At 39.4% G+C, this 19,673-nt stretch overlaps 1 protein-coding gene across 1 annotated transcript in view; it reads right to left on the minus strand.

Annotated features, from left to right (window-relative positions):
• Positions 1 to 675: 675 nt before the first annotated feature.
• LOC136362030 (uncharacterized) overlaps positions 676 to 19,673 on the minus strand; it is a 32,906-nt gene continuing 13,908 nt past the window's right edge. The window contains exons 7-10 of the mRNA XM_066320286.1: positions 3,898 to 4,555; positions 2,753 to 3,023; positions 1,969 to 2,116; positions 676 to 870 (exon numbers count right to left, since the gene is read on the minus strand). Coding sequence (XP_066176383.1) covers positions 676 to 870; positions 1,969 to 2,116; positions 2,753 to 3,023; positions 3,898 to 4,555 — 1,272 coding nt within the window. The remainder of the gene's footprint in view (positions 871 to 1,968; positions 2,117 to 2,752; positions 3,024 to 3,897; positions 4,556 to 19,673) is intronic.

Below are 19,673 nucleotides of genomic sequence, written 5' to 3' on the forward strand. Positions count from 1 at the left end.
ATCCACCTATTCCCGAGTGGGCCTCCTCCATGGGCTGTAGGTCGATCTCAGCTCTCCCCTGGACCTCCATGGGCTGCCTGGTGACAGTCTGCTCACCGTGGTCTGCACCACAGCCTGCAGGTGGATCTTTGCTTTGGCACATGAAGTGGCTCCTCCCCTTGTTCTTCACTGACCTTGGTGTCTGGAGGGTGGTTTCTGTAATTTATTCTCAATCTACACTTCTCTGGGCTCAATTACTTGTGTGAAATAACTTTATTCACTACTCAAATATGTTACCACAGAGGTGTTACTGTCATTCCCGTTTGGCTCAGCGTTCAGGAGCAGCAGAGCCATCTTGGAGCTGGCTGGCAGTGGGTCTGTGAGATATGTCGGAGGCTTCTGGCAGTTTCTAAGTGAAGTCACCTCTATAGGTCCTCCACAGGCTCCTGCTACCAAAACCTTGCCATACAAACCCAATACAATTATGGAACTGGGGAAAATGTTACATTTTAAAAGTGTCAGTTGATGGCGATTTTTTACAATGTTGTTTTTTATTAATTTGGTAAGGAAATTTCTCATTTACTTCTAAATATACCTCAATCAGAGACTAGTTAGCAGCACTGCCTAGCCCAAAACTGCAAACACTGTGGCCATTATAACCCATACCCAATATCAGTGTGCCAAATAACCTAGTGATTACTCCTGAGTAGGATTGACAACTTTCCCCATGAAAAGTGTGGTGCCAGTTTGTTTGTCAGAGATCAAAATAAGGAAGGGCCTGTTGAATTTGATGGTACGAGAAGCAAAGGAAAGTCTGGTCAAGATTATGGCAGTGGCTCCTGCAGCTTCAGTTCCAGCCTCATCAACTTCCAGCAAGGCCTTGTGAATTGCCTGCACAGAATAGGAGAAAGCAGTGTGGTTTATATATGGGACAGGAAACAGGACTAAAATAAATTCTCTTCTTATGGAACATTTAGGAGAGGAAAGGACTAATAAATGCGTGGATGAAACTTTATTGTATGATAAATCTCCAACAGTTTGAAACAGGAGTATTTTCTATGCAAGGACTGAGCAAGGAGGACCAAAAATTAGCACGGAGACACTGAAATGCATTCTCTCCAGTGCTGAGTAGAGTGGGATAAAAATTCCCATGTAGAAGCTTGTTGCCTCAAGTTGGCCTGTTTTTCACTTCTTGCATTCGTTCTCACGCAGCTTCAAGTAAACTATGGTTATTCTTAGAATTGTTTGCATTTTTCCTCTCTAGGAGGAGAATGAATGATTGAAGGTGATGTTCACCAATGAGGTCAAAGAGGTGGCTACCTGTGTAGCCAATCTTGACCTGTCTGTAAATTTGTATATATATGGAGTCAGAAAAATAAAGTAAAGTTTTTCCTTCTTCACCTCCTGCTGGCCTGCCTCGTCTTTTCGTGCTCCTAACAGCAGCCGCACTTGTGACCCTCCGTCACAGAAGCTAGTTTATTTTCTTAGATGGTTTGGACTTCTACTAGCAACACTTATTTCAAAAACCTGCTAATATGGAGCAGTATTTGGCATCTTTAGCATTAAATCATAGCTCAAAAGGGACATAGTCACATTCAGCTACTGCAAACTGGAGATTTCCTGAAAACTTTGGGAATATTGAAAATTGAGATATTAACTCAATATCGTAATGAACTCCTCATTTGTAGTTTATGTGACACAACTTCATGTAAACTATTATGTTCCCATGCCAAGAAGTTATTTAAAATCTTGCCCAATTATTCTATGTATTTAATATCCAGCTCTTTAATAATAGCACTATAGTAATACAAAAATGAGCTGGCAGATTCTTTCGTAAAAAAGCACAATTACTGAGCCAGCCCCTACATGTCTTTGTGAATTTTACTTACAACTTCAGTAATATAAAGAGGGAAATAAGTCTTTAAAAATCCCAGATACCACTGATCAAAACAACCAACCACCATCCCGTCACCAGCTCTGTCTACTTACTTGTGAGACCTGGAGATCATGGTTGCCGCTAATTCCAGACAGATCAGCACTACCTGAGAACACTTCAGTAATGCCCATTTGTTCAAACAGGGTTTTAACATCGTAAGACCCACTAATGGAAAACTTTGGTAACTGCAGATTTAATCTCCTGTTGATCAAAGAAAACAAAAGAGCAGTGAGCCCTTGCAGCCTTGTTTCAGCCAGCAGGGTGGATAGTATGCAACTCAGCAACACTTGAAAGCATTCTTTTGATTGCAAATTCATTTGATGGCAGCCTTTGTATTCTTTGAGCAATTTTGGCATCCTGAGAGATGCACCATCTTCTTGTATCTACATTCTCTATTTAAGTTTGGGAAAAGAAACAAATTTCTTCATTGTTGCTCTTTTATCCCTGTGCCACATGCACGGCTAGTAGAGATTTTTTGGCTAAAGCGTTACAGAGTGTGAGCAGAGCACTAGTGGAAAGTTTAAAGTAAGGGAAAAGGAGGATAAAATCTAAGATGTGGTGAAGGAAGTGAATCATGAAAGAAGAGGTAAGAAGCCAAAAAGTAGCCAAGCAAGTTTTAAGGCAGCTGTTGCGATGTTGTGACCACTCGTGCCAGGTCGCAAAACCTGCAGTTTGTTAGTGATTATGCTCTGCTCTGACTCATTTGGGGAATTGCTTAAAACTTCCCTTTATGAAATCAGGACATTATGTCCAGGAGGAGGTGATCTGAAACTGATGTTTTTTCCTTAAAAACAGTGATGTGTCCTCAAATATAGCAATGCATATACTTAGAGTTACCTGCTCACAAGTTTGCTATCCCATTTACAAACAGTTTCCTTGGAGAGAGCATCTTCCACTTGCTTCATCTTGCCATCATCAGGCAGAATAAGCAGTGCTCGTGCAGTGCCCTGGTAAGGCAGCTCTACCACCACACAGGAAAGATCCTGGTCGTAGTAGATGCTTGAGGTACCATCACGGTGCATCATGTCGACTCTAACAGTTGCATTGGTGTTCACAAAAAAATCATCCTCATATGTAAGCAAAGGATCAAAAGACTTTTCCCAGGCAGCTGATGGGGAAAAAGAGATGTTGTTGCACTCAGACATGACAATCATAAAAATGGCTCATCTAAATTAGACCAGCTTTAATATAGGGCACTGAAAGCATATTGATGGGAGAAGATGCTCACTAAATCACTTCAACCTCCTCCATAATACACAATACAGCATTCTAGCTGTGCAGTAAGCTCATCATATTTTATGTGAGCACATCATGTTTTGCCAAAGAAGAACCAAAGGCTGACGGCTGATGGTTTCTTCTACTGTAAGCTTATGTAATGCCTTTAATGCCATTTTAAAGCAGTCACTTAAGCATTCAGTCACAGGGCCTTCCTTATGTCTTTTCTGCCAGGCTGTACCCCAAGTCAGTGCAAGCAGACTGCACTCAGCCTGGTGTGGAATTCATCAGCAAATACAGAGTGCTAACATTTGAGCAAGGCTCCAGGAGCACAGGCCCTCAAGATGCTATGTCTCAGGTTTTCATGCAGAGCACCTAGTAGATCTACACTAAAACTGTGGTCCCTGTGCAAAGATGTCAGTCCACCAAGTCTGACTGGCATGTACAGCCAGCGCAGAGATCTTGGATACCTGTTTAGTCATTATGGCCTCAAACAGTGGGACTATGGGATCCTTGTCCATGAGGCATCCACTAGAGGGGAAATGTTCTGTCCACAGCTTTCAAGCAAATTGAATAAAAACCAAGAAAGCAATATTTCTCAACAGTCAGATACTCTGTATTTGGCCAGATATAATCTTTAATTGAAAGGTTCTTGCACAGTTTAGCCCTTTCCTAAATTGTCACTCTAGCAATAAATCATCAGAAGTTCCTTAAAATTTTTATTTTTATCAAAACTATCTATTGAAATACTATGTTACGTGTCTTACCTTTAAAGTAAATATAGTTCACAAGAACCAGTACAGTATTTGGATCAAGATGACCAACTAATTCAGGAATTTTCCCCTTGGTTTTCTCCTCTACATATTTATTGATTTGCTTTGTAGCTTCTTCTGGTTTATGAAAATCACTGGAGAAAAAATCTGCATCATAATATTCTTTGATATTTTGTAAAAATGACTTCTGTGGTTCATATCCAGTAGCTGTAAAAAGGGCATTCCCTATATTTAATGTGATATTAACATCAGCACAGTTCAGTACTGACAAAACTTTGTGAAAACTTTCATGTACATCATGTGTGTGAGTCTCAGTCAGGTTGTCAAAGCCCAGTCCTTCAAAAATCTGAGACAGAGTGGTTGATTTAGCACCAACAGCCAGCACGGCAAAGGCAGTGGAGATGCTCATGGGAGAAAAGAAAACATTTTTATCAGTTTCTTTGGATGAAGCCTGCTTGTAAAATCTAAATACAAAATCTGCATAGTTAGAACCTTTCTTGTCACAGCTATATGTTAATAAATTTTCTCTTCCATCCTTCAGATTAGTATTGTTGACTTCACGGCAAATGTCTTCAGGGCAGCAATGGGTTACAGCACAAAGAACAGCAAGGAGTAAACTCAGGCACAGGAGACACTTCATCTTCTTTTCAAATTATTCTGCCACAAAATAAACAGTCATTAAATGAGTAGATGGTAATGATGTGCTTGCTAGTAAGAAATAATGAATAGTTGGTTAGTATAAATGTTGCATAGTTCAACTGTAAATATCTAACATACATAGCATGATTTAAAGTTCTCATGGGCACAACATCAAACTTATTTAACAAATTCAAATAGGTTATAGATGAAAATGTCAGGCATAATAAAGTCATAATATTCCATGGTAACTGCTCTGAAAAAGCAATACTTTTTCCATTGGCAATAAAAATATAAAGCTAAGGTCCACAATAATCTTTTTTAACAATGATATTATCTTCCCAAAAAACTGGTTCCCATAGGGTACATTGAAACAAAGAAGTTATTACAAGGTATGACAGGGTGTGGGTTTCAAAGACATCAAATACTCCACAGCATCTGCCCAAAAGCAATTTGATAAATGTAAGGAAATGTGACGCAGCTCACCACTCACTGAGACTGAATAAATTCCCTCATTTTCCTCAGGGCAGCAGCACATGGACAGAGCTATCATGAACTATTATGTGCTTGTTACACCTCTGTTTACTTCATGGTTACTTACTGTCATGGCCAGTTACAGGCCACAATTGATAAGTGATGGAAGAAGGTCATCTACATGAACCTCAAAAGCCTGGGGCATTCTTTGCTGTGAGAGCAGTGCACAGAGAGGTGAGCACAGTGACAATGTGGCAAGCAGCAGGTTTGCCTGAGATAATGAGGTGCATGTCTGGAATAAAGTAATCCTCCTTTTGGGGGAGCTGCAACAAGTGTTTGTAACTTCTTGAATGGTGTTTGCCCCTCACCACGGGTTAACGTGCATGGGATGTGGGAAGGACCTGGGTCAAAGAGTAAGAGGAACACTCCTCCCATTCGGACATCAAAGGGCACAGATTAATCCCCTTGCAGATTACAAGTTCTTCATTATGCTTGTTCTCCTAAAGCTGGCATGATACACTTCATTGAGCTGCCTGCTCTCCACACAAGCTGGAACAAGTCTCTGGTTTACTGAGTTCAGTTCCCAGCAGTTCTGAGAAGGTATCTCATATAAACCCTCTTTAGAAGTGTAAGAAGCTGTCAATGAAAATAAGCTTTTTTCCCTCACATATTCAGCATGAAAACATTTCTAGAACTTTTCTACTGTCATGGGTCCTCTTCTGGTTTCCAGCCAACACAGCCTGTTTGCATCCTTTTCTTTCAGGAATGTATTTTCCTATGTTCATGATAAAGTTCTCTTGGTCCTACATTCATCCCTAGATGTAAAAGATGACTGTAGATACTATCTAAAGATTTAGAGTTTCTGATGGCAGCCAAAGTTCAAGGATTCTTGGTGATTAACCAATTTTTTTATTTTTGTATTGATGGTCTTCCTTGTTTTCATAGCAAACATATAGAGAGCTGTGTGTTCTCTTATTTGCTAAGATCTGAGAGTAATGAATCTGCCTGAGATTAGCCAAGGCCCACCACAGTGACCCACAGTAACAAGTGGTAAAACTAAATTTGAATTTCCTTAAAATAAAAGATGAAGTATGGCCCTAGATGTGAATATGATTTAACAATTTGCATCTCTTTTAAGCAGAACACAGCCTCTTTTTCACGGGGGAAAAAAAAAAAAAAAAAAAAAAAAAAAAAAGAAACAACCAAACAACACTTATGTACTGTGGAAAAAAGAAGAAATAATATAGTACGAAAGGTGTTTCAAAAATATTTGATGTTTAACATGTCATAGTTTGTTTTTCTGTAATTATTTGAGATATTGGACACTTTAGTAATTGAGAAAGAAAAAAATAGTTTTACTTCCTGTGTCCATACAGAGCTTAGCCTAAATTTTAAAGAATTTCTAAATTTTAAAGAATTTCTGAAGCAAAGAGTATGGTCTGGGTTTTTTTTTTCTGCAGCAAACTTATATTAGGCGTGACTCTGTCTTTAACTTCTGCTGTAACAGATCAGTTAAAAAACTTCTCCTGGTATCATAACTCTCTACAGAAACCTAAAATGAGTACTTCTATCAAAAGCTGGAAAACACTGAATATTTTCATCAGGTTTTCTTCACGTACTTTTCCTTTTAGAGATGAAGATCAGATTCATTAATTTCAACATTTTGAGATTAGAAAATTTCTGACACCAGTATTTTTGTTAACATTTCAAAGCTGAAGATATTGTAAAGGTTTTGTTAAATCTGGAAGTACTTTTTATGCAAAAATGCAAAAAATAATTATCTTCCAGACCACATATTAGTTTGTCTATGGGAGTAAAAGGGGCAATTAAATTTAAATTGTGGCCTTCCACCCACCCCCTACACTTACCCCAGTCCTAATTAAAGAGCCTAGCCTTAGCAATTCAATTGTTGCTTTATAAATTAAGTCACTAGAAGAGTTTTTAAATTGGACCTGGTTTTTCAGTCACTAGTGGGATTATACTAATTTTGAGTCACTGTGAAGGCTGTTTCCATCCTGGAAGGTGATTACATCAGTATTCTCTTTTAACAAGTACTTAATAAGTCCTCATGACTTCAAAGGCTTTTTTAGTTTGATTTCAGTCTAAGCATATTCCCCCAGAACAGCAGGTCCCACTGGTCCCTTGCACATCTGCTTGGTAAATATTTCATTGCAACATCCACAAAGAACGAATTCACAAACACACAAATGGAATTGACCTTATATTAAAATTCCACTGACTGCAGAAAGCATCATTTCCAACACTCTAAAAAAAAAAAAAAATGCATGCGTAGTACTTACAAAATCAGAAGCCTTGTTGCATTCAGCTGACCATGCTGCTCCCCACACTGTTACTTACACTGCTTTATCATCTTCTGCCTTATTAGAGATGTTAAACATTACACAGACCTGATAAAAATTAGAGCCAACCAAAAAAAAAGGAGGAAACAAAGCAAATATTGATGAAACAGGGTTCGCAAGGATCATCTCTGTTATTCAGCCAAAGAAGCTGACAATCTTCAGCCATTTCGACAGTAGCTGTGACATCCTCTCTGTTCCTCTGACCGTGCTGAGGAGCCTAAGTGCAAATGTTGTGTGATTAGGACCCTACTGGAAACCAGGAGCTTGTGCCTGGAATCACTAGAAACAAGTGCTGACTCTTGGTGCCAGAAGTCAGATTTTCTGTGTTGTGATGAGGCACACATGGAGCTGACAGCCACGTATCTCATCAGCTTGGTGCTCTTCCAAAATCTATCCAGAGGCAAATCTTCTGCATGATCCTCGGCCTTACATGGATGACAAAGTAATGGCCTGTACCTTCTCACTCTGCAGCTTAATACCACTGAAGGGGTATGTGATAGACACGTTTCCATGATAGGTTTCCCACCCTGGCTGATGTGGTCCCTTTATCCACCTCAGTTCTGTGTGCATCTCAGTTACTGCCTTGGGCAGGTGGTGGGAATTCAAGTAGCAGGCTGTTTACTCCCACATGTTGGCATACTGCATGTGCTCACCCACTTCTCATTCTCCTTGCCCTCTCACACACTTTTAAATTGTTCAAATGAAAACAAGTGCTGTTTGTTTCTATTAACTTTTCCCAATAGGAATTAAATGCTGATGGATCAAGATGACTGAATTTTTCCAGGTAACAACAAAGACCATGATTGAGTGGTGACATAAAATGCAGTTCCTCCTTTGTGACTAGTCTTTTCTTTGTACTTGTTTACTCACATGTGTAATTTCGTTGTTACAAACATAGATAAACGTGGAGACAGAACACAGATAAACATTCTCTGGACACTCCCCTTCTTTGTTTTCCTCTGTATTTCTTCCTCTCTCTCCCCTCCCCCCTTCCCTTTTTACTTGCTCCTTCTAACTCTGCCTGTAAAGGTCACAAACACAGAGATTATTTTACTCATCAAAGCCCAGGTGAATAACAGGTCATGGTGGTCAAGGACAAACTGCATTACAAAATGGTTATAAGCCTCTTGTTTTCTCTTTCATTTGTGATGCCTTGTAATTACTGTTTTGTTTTTAATAATGTTAAGCTAAACTTTAACAAGGCATTTCCTTACCATTTCATTATAGCAGCAGAAATAAGGTACTACAGCAGCTTGAAACTAAAAGGATGAGCAGACAGACGAGGCATGTGCCAGGTGTACACACACTGCCAGTACAGTCCCACCTCCCTGCTGAGCATGGTTTCAGCTCTGAGTCATGAAACCATGTTAACCAGCTTCATACTGATCTTTTATCTAATGAACTAGATCTTTTGCTCTACTACTGGGTTTTTTAATAGGAATAAAGGTACAGAACATGGAAATAACAAAACAGATACGTTTTATTCCTTCTGGTAATTAAAACCATGACAAAGTCTACATTGCCTGAGTCCATGTTACGGCTGTATAGTTCACGTAGGTCAGTTTCTATGTTACACCCCAGCTCATATTTTGACATCTTTAGAAGAAATAGAGCCATGTATTCATTTCATGCATTTGCTAATACCTTGCAAGTGTCTTCCTGACTGTTTGTTTTGTTTTGAAAACAACATTCCAAAGCAGGTTTAAAGAGTTTTTAATTCACCATTTACTGGTATATATTCAACGGCAAGAAAACCACTCAACTTGTCCAGTGTTCTTGTTATGGTTCTACACCCTAGGTAAGGAAATTAGAGGTTTTGTGTCAATTTAGCAGCAATAAAACTCTTCTGGGATTACAGCTCACAAATACACAAGTCACTTCAAATATAAAAATATTTTATACCTATAAATCTATTATTTCACAACTTGCACAAAGAATTTATATTGTAAAGAATACAGACCACAAGCATATTGACAGAGCAGCAATATGAAGGAAATGGAGTATGGAATTAAGAAGGAAATGGACATTGCCTTCCCCTCCATTTCCCTGCTGATAGCCTTGAGCTATGTAATAGTCTTAGGGAAGGATTGGGCACTCAGAGTGCAGGAAAATTGCTTAGATTGGAGATTTATTATTTCAGCTGGTGGAAGGGGTCCGCCGCTTGGGACCCAGAGAGCCACAGCCACCCCAAAGGATGTCTCGCTAGAAACAGCTCCTTGGGGGGTCAGGGCGCTCTTCAGCTGGCAGAGGGGCTTCTCAGCAGCAGGCAGAGCAGTGATTTTTCAGCTCAGTGATTTCAGCTATCAGTGATTTCAGCTCAGTGCTCTTAGCTTATGCCCTTGTGAGTTTGCCCCTCTTTTAGCCGGCCGTGGTGAGAGAGAGAGAGGTCTCGTGTGGAATTTCCGCAGGTGGTACTTTATTGAGAGGGTACCAGCGAAAGGGATCCAGGGACGAAGAACCTCTGCCGACCAGAGGAAACCCAGGGGTTTTTATGGGACACCAGGGTGGGAGGAAAAGGGTACAGAACCAATCAATTGTAACAGATCTACATAAAATCCCGAGGGGGCTTGTGGGTCTCTGGACAGGTCGCTGTGGCTAGGAGGTTTGTCTTTGTCTTAGGGGCTCTGGGTGAAGTTGCAAAATTCTTCCTTAACTCCTCAGCTTGGCTCCCTCCAGGGCAAAGCAGCTGGGGCTCCGCCCACTCCCACAATGTATGTCTGGTGGACTGTGTTTTTTCTAGTCTGGATGAGGTGTACAATGAGAAATGAAAGCACAATCTGCTCATAGTGGTCATGCCATGCTTTCAATACTTCTTGGAGAATCTCCTCTACTGTCCTGTCAGAAAGAAAAAAAATCATTAGTTTAGAAAGGCACTGTCAAATTAGGATGAAATATAGTCTATATATAGTGAAGAAAACTTGTACAAGAAGGGGTAAGTTCTGCTTACAGAACTTTTTTTCATTTGAATTAGTATTATTCATATGAACTAAGTAGAGAACAGGGATGAGAGTTTAAAAAAAATTACCAATGGCAATGACAAATAGTGAACACTCATCATAATTTTTCACTTGGAAAACCAATTTCAGTTGCAAATTATGCACTAAATGTAGCAGGTGTGTTACATGTATGGTGCACCAATAATAACTGAACAACTGAACCCCCTATTGCTGCTTCAGCTTGTGCAGATTAGAGGGTGTGAGACAGGAACTACAGTCTCCTGTAAAAGGGGTAGGAGAGTAGGCAGGTTGTTCTAACATTAAAAAACTTTATTAAGGCCCCAGTATCTTTCAAAAGAAGGCTGATTTTTCATTATTTCTACATGTGGATTCTTTTACTGTGGATTTTTTTTCAGACCTGAATATTTCTGTAACACTAGTTAAAAATGAAAGAGCTACCAAGATTTTAATATCTGTGCAACTCCCATCTGGAGTATTGTGAAAGAATAGTATACATTTTGTTTTCTTTTCTTTCAAAGAGATGACAAAATAATCTTATTGACCATAAAGATCTCCAATAATATCTTTCATTGGCCAAGAACTGTTCAGGATACTGGAATGATTTCAGATTGGGATGAACCACCTGATGAGAGAACCACAGGACTGAAAATTCAGTACAGATGGCTAGCTCTGTTAAGCAGCTCAGTTTTGGCCTTGGGAACATCATTGACACTAATAGGCTCCAGTTTTCTCATCTGTAAGATAAAAATGTCACATCTGACTTCCTCTTTGACATTAGATGATGTGAAAATAAAAAATTACTGTCAAAGGTCTTGAGCATTACATTAGTTCTTTATTGAGTTTAATGAAGACAAGATCATTTTTATCAGTTTTATTTCATGACACTTCCATTGGTAACAGTGATACACAATTTTAAAATCTGTGGTCTGCAGGACGCAGCTTTATACAGCTTCAAGGTGAAATTTGAAAGTTTCCTCAATTGTAAGCTTCCATAAAAAGTCCTCTGGACTTTACAGAAAATGTCTTCTTTTCTGGTGTGCTTAGCACTTGTATTCAAGGGGTGGTAGTTATGAGGTACATTACAGCATGGGGACAGGTGATTAAGCATATCCAAGCATTCCAAGTATTCATAACCTGCATGCACCACATGACACTGCACAAACCAATCCTTTTACCAGATATTTCTGCTTTGTGTCTAGAAAATGCAAATGTCTGTTGCCAGCACCTATAGCATAAGAATCTTACACAGGAAAATAGAAGAAGGATAAGACCATTGTGCTCACTGGATCTTTCTTTTTTTTTTTTTTTTTTTTTTTTTTTTTTTTTTTTTTTTTTTGGTCTTTTAGTTTGAACCAAGCATCATGCCAGTAGGGATTGTTTCACCTGAACCTCTTCACCTATTGTCCATCCAGTACTGTGCTTTTAAAATCATATTATTTACCTATGGAAAGGCATTTAACTCCTGCTCTAAGTAAGCTAAGACAGGAAGGATGGTTAGCCTTAGTGGGTAGTTATAAGCAGCAAAGAAGCTAAGTTTCTGCAATGCAAACCTGTGACTGAGCTGGGAAGGGAAGCAGAAACTCCCAAGTCCCAACCCAATGCTTTGTAACCACTGGTCTGTCCTTCTTTCCTAATAAGTTTCTTGCGTTAAAGAAAGAAAGGAATTAATCAATTAATTATGGGTTTCCAACAGCAATATAGTACTTAAAATTTTAATAAATGTGTGTCTATACAACATGAAAATATAGTTAACAAGAACCATCCCAATGAGTAATTCAAGACTTAAGCAACTAACATTATTCTGAAAGCCTTCATTAAAAAGTTCTTCTTCATGTTCTCATTTGGTCCACTGACCCTGCTACCTGGGACCATTTCATATGGATTTCTTTCTTTACCTCCTGTATACCCCTGAGTGATACTGAATCAACTGCCTACCTTGAATCATGCAGCTGATCAAGTAAAGTTGGTCAAAGTGGGTTTAAGTAAACAGTAATGACATTATTCTGTGACTCAGAAGCTCAGCTGTCTAAGCACACCATATGGATTTTGGCTAATGTTCAAAGAAGAGACACAGAAAGTGGTCTTGCAATCCACAGAGTCAATTTACCTTGTTTATTACATCTTTTCAGCCTCCTTCAGACTCATACAGAACAGCTCTGTTGAAAATAGGGATACAAACACAGAAATGCACCAGGGAACAAGAGCAGAAGGGAGGCAGGTTTCAATTTTATTTGAAATGGAGTAGATTAAATTTTTGCTGTGGCCACTGCTTTTAACCATGTTGGGAGAAGACTTAGACAAACATCACGTAGTTTTTAAAAAATCCTACTCTAGGTCAATATGCAGACAAATCAAACAAAGCCACTTTTCTATGTGATCAACCATTGCACAAGCTTCTCAAATCTATTACATTAAACAGCAAAATTCTTGGAACTGTGACAAAACTTCCCTAACCCAAATTTGACAATACCCTGTCTCCTACATACTGATTTATCCTCTGACATTCTTTTCCTGCCTTTCCTCACACCACACACAGTCACTTGCAGACCATTACCATCTTGACACACCATTCCTCTACCCCTGCTTCCTCCATTAGCTTGGAGACCATTGGCAAATAGAGCCTGTTGAAGAATTGTAGGGGAAGGCATTCCCAAAGGAGTCACAGCAAGACCCTTCCTTGAAGCCTAACCTCTGAGGATGAGGGAAAGCCCAGACTGATTTTCACAGAATACCCAGGTGTCTTCTTGCACAGAACAGCACAGCATTAGGGCACTTCTAGGGCTGGGGTCAGAGCAAAAAGGTTAATCAGGTCACGGGAGCTTCTAGGTGACGATGTCCTGCTCTTAGGTTCATTGATCAGCCAGTGAGAGTATTTTATTTTTCTTGATGATGCAATGTTTTTAAATTAATGCCTTTGGTAGAACTTAGGTGGGTGGGGATTATGAAAACCAGTTTGAGCCGGCCTCTGGCCTTTGTGAATGCTCCGACTCTCATACTAATGATGATTGAATTAATCTCTTAACAAACACCTTTGTTTTTCTAATTCGCCTCCACACACTTAATTACTATAGCTCCAAACCTAACACCCAAATATTACAGCAGAGATGGCACTTAGTCTTCCCTGATCTCCGGAAATCTCTGATCTATCGGGATCCTTCCTGAAGTAATTTCTTAAACACAGTGGATAGGGTCTCCACCACAAACAGAATCCTGGAAGCCAAGACTATCCGAGGAGATATTTTCTACCAGCACGTTCTAAGCATATTTCTTTTCACAGTTTAGTGTAAAAGTAATTATTTTTACTTCTGCTCTATGGGCATTCAGTGGCCAGCCAAAGCTAAGAAGTCCCTAAATACTTTGAGCTGGAGGTGCCTGCTTATCTTTGATGGTAATAGGGTTATACCCAAGCTATAACTTCAGTGTTCTATTACTTACTACCTCCTTTACAAATGCTGAGCATTTTTCCCACACCCGAGAAACTTTCCTAGATTGCACAGGTATCCAGATTCTTTCTGTAGCCTTTAATGTTCCACTCAAAAATCCTTTTCCAGAAAAACTTGTTGGAAGTTGTCTGAGAGAGAAATTTCCACGTAAGAAAGAAGAGTTGGAGAGACCTTAACATTTTCATGAATATTTGACTTTGTCAACATTTTAAAAGAGAAATTATTAAAGTATTCCATGCTGATGTCTATTTTATAAGCTAGTATGAATGGATCAATTTTTCTTCTCTTTAACAATAAATGGAAAACAAAATTCAAACCCGTTTTTAGGCCATTTGCTGAGAATTTAAATTTTTTTTACAACCTGTGAAAAATTCAATGTATTGAAATTTCTCTTAGGAGAAGAAAGTAATTTATTTTATGTGAAGATAATACAAATAAGGGGCTATGAACATTATTTAAAAGCAACTGTAAAAATGTCTGACTGGAAAGAAAACAATTGTTTACAAGTAAGTTTCAATTGTGCACTCAATTCTTCAAGTCAGGATGGAAAATTCTCTGCCTCGGCTGTAGAGGACCTGAGGAATGAAGGTGTCTTTATTTTGCCACTCATAGTTTTATTCTTATTTGCCTTTTTTGGTGAACTAAAACCAGATCTATCATACACTCTAAGGTAATAGACATTGAAGAAAAACAGTTCAGAGATGTTTATACTGAGACATAATTCACATTAAAAAATCATGTGAAGTTTGCTGTGAATTTGATGGGGAAAACTGATTACTAATGAGATATTCCCATTTGAAAAATAAACATACATTTGATAGAGAAATAAAAGAACAAAACGCAGAAACATTAAATGAGAGAGATAAGAGACCTGGTTAGACCCTTTGTGAAAGTTCACTCATAAATGGCAAGGCATTCATGTGATTGTAAGAAGTATAACTAATGGTTGCAAAAAGAAAAAAACTGCAAATATGAAGGCAAACATAAATTCACCTATTTCAACCAGGCAAGGTGATAAAAAGACCCTTTTGTACTCTCTAAAAAAGCCCACTATTTTTTTTTTTTTTATGTGTAATGAATGCTCCTTATCTACTGAGTCATATAAATTGGCATAGATTTTTAGTAATTTCCTACTGAATCATTGAGCTGATAGAAGTGTTGCTGTTAACTGAGGAAATAAAAATGCCCTAAGAGGGCTTGGAAACCCTTGAGCACAGCAACAGGAAACAAACACTTAGGCTTTGGCTGTAAGCAAAGGTTATACATACACAGTAGAATACATATATAGTGTACATATACACATATAGGCAAACTTTCTCTCTTTCCCTTTCTTCATATCTCCCACTGTTTGGTTCCCTTTTTCCTTGTCACTGAGCATAGAAATATCATATTCTGTGGCCTATCATGCATCACTGCAAAATCTCTGTCCTGAGTGGCAATGACTAACCTGAGACCATCCTACAAGTATAAACAAAGAGTTTTTCCCCGTGTGTTCTTTGCCTTGTATTTAGTGGCAGAGATTCTCTTCTGATCAGCACAGTACTCTGACCAAGTACTGTGAGATCCTTCCCAGTGAACGAGGTGAAACCAAAACGTGTCATGTCACAATTTATTAAAGTCCCACATCATCTCTGACTTCTCTGAATAACGCATGCCTGAGCTCAATGTTTATAAAGGGTAGTCCTTCCCTACTAGTGTAAAACTGTTTTTAGGCCCTGCTCTAAGGAATTTTATAAGTTTGCAGAAATCTGTGGCATAAACCAAGCCATTACAATATGTGGACATATCAACTCTTCAAAGAATTCTTTGGCAAAGGATTCTGGCTACTGCTGTAAAAGACAAGGAAATGTTTCCATAAACACATTAGCAATAAGAAGCTAAAGAGAATCTCCACCCTTTATTGGATGCAAGAAGGAAGATTGTGACAATGGATGAGGAAAACACTGAGATTCTCAATGCCTTCTTTGCCTCAATTGTTAATAATAAGACCACTTGTTCACATGGTACCCAGATGCCTGGGCTGCAAGACAGGCACATAGAGAAGAATGAAAACCCCATAAACCAAAGGAAAATGGTCAGCAACTTCTTGCACCACTTAGACACACATAAGGGTACTGAGGGAGCTGGAGGAAGAGCTCACCACTTCACTAATTTATCAGCAGTTCTGGCTCACCAGAGAGGTCCCAGATGAATGGAGGCTGGCAAATGGGCTGCCCATCTACAGGAAGGGCCACAAGGAGGATTTGGGGCATTACAGGAGACTCAACCTGACCTCAGTGCCAGGGAAGGTTATGGAGCAGATCCTTGTGAGTGCCGTGACATGGCACACAGAGGACAACTGGGTGATCAGGCCCAGCCAGCACAGCTTTATGAAAGACAGGTGCTACTTGTACCAACCTGACCTCCTTCTCTGACAAGGTGGCTGGCTGAGTGAGTGAGGAATGGCTGTGGATGTTGCGTACCTGGACTTTAGTAAAGCCTTTGATCCTGTCTCCCAAAGCACCAAGTCAAAACCACCACTGGCAATACTACAGGCTGGGGGCAGAGTGGCTGGAAAGCTGCCTGGTGGAAAATGACCTGGGGCTGCCATTTGACAGCAGCTGAACATGAGCCATGTGTGCCCAGGTGGCCATAGTGCTGCAATAGTGCAGCAGCCAGCAGGACCAGGGCAGGGATTGTCCCCCTGTACTCAGCACTGGTGAGGTCATAACTCTGAATCCTGTGTTCGTTTCTGGGCTCCTCAGGACAACAGAGCCTTGCTCAAGTCTTTGAGGTGCTTGAGCATGTCCAGAGAAGGGCAACAGAGCTGGGGAAGGGTCTAGATTGTCAGTCATATGAAGAGTTTCTGAGGGACCTAAGGGTGTTTAGTCTAGAGAAAGGAAGGCTGAGGGGGGCTTTCTCACTCTCTACAATGCTCTAAAAGTAGGAAGGAAGGTGTAGTCAGGTGGGAGTCAATTTCTTATCCCAAGCTACAAGTGATAGAAGAAGAAATATGGTTACACCAGGGGGATGGTGGGGGAGAGGGTTAAATTGAGTATTAGAAAATAATTCTTCATGGAAAGGGTAGTCAAACATGGGAACAGGCCACCCATGGAAGTGATTGAGTCACCACCCCTGGTGGTATTTCAAAGATGTGTGGATGTAGCACTCAGAGGCAGGATTGGACTTGACTATTCTGGATTAAGGGCTAGAGCTGATTTTAAGGGTTGATCTTACAACCTAGAAGATTCTATGTTTCTATGACAGTCATGTTTATTATTCAGTATTTTGTCATACTTATGCCTAGAACTACAAATTCTGCAGATTCAAAAAACCTGAAGTTGAAGTAACTATTCTGCACTTCAGATGCTTGCCTTCATCTTTTTGTAAAAATTGAACATCACATTTATCACTTCCTACCAGTGTGGTATGGAGACATTTTAACTGTTGCATCAGTGTGGAAAGCTTAACATTTTTCTTGAGACAGCTAAGAGCTCTTGCATGCATACTAAACAATTGGGGTAATCTGTTGTTACTTGCTCTTTGACTTCTTTCTTTTCTCTTCTGAATACTACTGTTGGTTCAACTTGGAATAGTGGTTTAAGCTCAGCCACTGCAAAGGAAGCCCATGTGCAACGGACTGAGCTTTTCTGTTTTGCCAGTGTCCCCCTTGAACACTTCTTTTACATTTTGAACATCTACTAGTCCCTCAGGCTCTTCAAAATTATCTCTTTTAAAATGAATATATTATTTTATATTATGACTTCTGCAAGTTTCCTTCCCTCCGAGTCGTCCTTGTCCTTTCGTATTACAGTTTTAATGTTCTGAGATTGTTCCTTTTGGCAAGGAGGCATTCCCTGAGCTGATAATGACTTCCATTTCTGAAATTTTTCTTGTTAATTCTAGTTTAGTTTTCTGTGTGAATATGCTTTTGCTTTTTTTTTTTTTCCCCTCGAGTTAGGGTTTTTTGGATTTACTTCCAAATTCATTGCTGTACATTTTTACAGGAACACAAGCTGCAAGATCTGATTATGTCAGAAAACTATCTGTGACCTAGGAAAATCTGCAGTGCATTTAGATTGACGTAGATTGCAAATATCTGTAAGAACTTGTAAGAAAGCACCCTGTCAAGGTTTGCTATGGATCCAATGATGTAGGACAGTTTAGTACACCTAATTCTCAGTTTGGGAAACACTAAATTTCTTTTTCTTATTGCCTTGTTTGAATGCCATAGGGATAAGTTTTTCTTCACTGTGATTTTAATTTGGAAGTGGGTTCCTCTACAGAAAGCTTCTAAGCAATTTTCTTGTTTCCTTGTCCTAATTTATTTAAACCTAAAAAGGTATGATATGGACTGCCTGTATTTTGTTTATGGAATAACAGGAAATGCAGCTCAAAAACGTGCCAAGACTGATAGCAGAGTTACTAGAGGGAGTCAAGAGAGAACTTTTTAGAAAAGAGATGAGAGACACACAGAAGCTATGCACTTGATTAAATAGAAGCAGAACACTTTCAAGGCTTTGAAATGAACATCTTAGCATGAAGTGAATGTCCAGCCTTCCCAAAAGGTTCTCTGCTTCGCAGAGATAACCTACAATTTATTGCTCAGGCTAAAGGCAGAGGGCTTTCTGAAACTCCTTACTGGCATTACTGTGCCAATAGAATGCATATGAGCAGTAAATTAATAATTATTTGTTGACACTTGTCAAAAAAGCCAGCTTGAACCATACTTAATTCTTAACTCCGAATTATAGAAGTAAAATAGCAAAATTAGAAACTTTTTAATGTCATGTTTATTAATTGCTGTTGTTCTACCATAGTACATTTGTCTGCATATTTCAAGGCTGTACAAAGACTGGTGTAAGTGCTTAAAAGCTATTAACAGACTAACCCACTTTAGTTAATAATTTACCCCTCCTGCAACCAGAGATTGGATATATACCAGGAACATGAGCAAAGAAATAAAATAATGATAGATGTTGTAAAAACCAGAAGAAAAAAAAAAAAAGCTAGGAAAGTGAACAAGGAAATAAAAAACATATTAATTATGAAAGTGACTGATTATTGTGTCTCTTAATAGTGAAAACAGCTCTTTATAATATTGTGGCTATGCTAACCATGAAGCAGATGAGAAAAAGAGTACCAATGTTGTATTACTGGACAATCTGGGAACAGAAGGGGTTATACCAAGACACATGGCAAGTACCACTGATGGGGTATGGGTGTTATGGGTAGGGTGTCTGATCCTACAAACAATACTGGAATGGTGCTTACTACCGTGGGAAATCTCCCAGGTACAGACAGTAATGGTGCAGACACTGGCACCAGGGGGAGATGGCCTGTGCTTCCTGCTGCCTAGGGCTGCTTTAGGTGTAGATATAAGCTAGACGTAGTCTTCTGGCTGCTCTGAGCTGTATATTTGATTCACAATGGTTGGCTTCAGGGTGCCAAAGTGCAGAGATCAAATCTACCTCTTCTTTTCTTAGATCAAATTCTTAGAACCTCTAAAGTTTGCCCTGGAATGAGTCCAGACTATAAATTTCACAGAAAGAGTAGGCAGGGCAGTATATGTCTGCAGGGGAATAACATCCCTTCTTTGAGACCCCTTTGCAGCAGCCAAGATGGGACAACAGCTGAGAGGCAAGGGTGTAATAGACTCACTGGACAACAATGGTACTATGCATGGTAATAAGCATGATGCATGTTAAGGACTATGCTAGTTATGGACTTCATGTTGGTAGGAGAACGGACACAAATAGTAAAGTGAAATAACTTGTACCTATTTGTCAGTCAACATAAAAGAAGTAGGAGAGAAGGCAGCCATGAGGGAAGAAGCAGACATACACAAGCCTCTCCACCCACATGCTCCTCATCTTCCCTGCTAGAAGATGTATCTATGCTGTCAGTATCACACAGGCCTA

The sequence above is a fragment of the Sylvia atricapilla genome, chromosome 6, assembly GCF_009819655.1.
Source record: "Sylvia atricapilla isolate bSylAtr1 chromosome 6, bSylAtr1.pri, whole genome shotgun sequence".
Lineage (NCBI taxonomy): Eukaryota > Metazoa > Chordata > Aves > Passeriformes > Sylviidae > Sylvia > Sylvia atricapilla.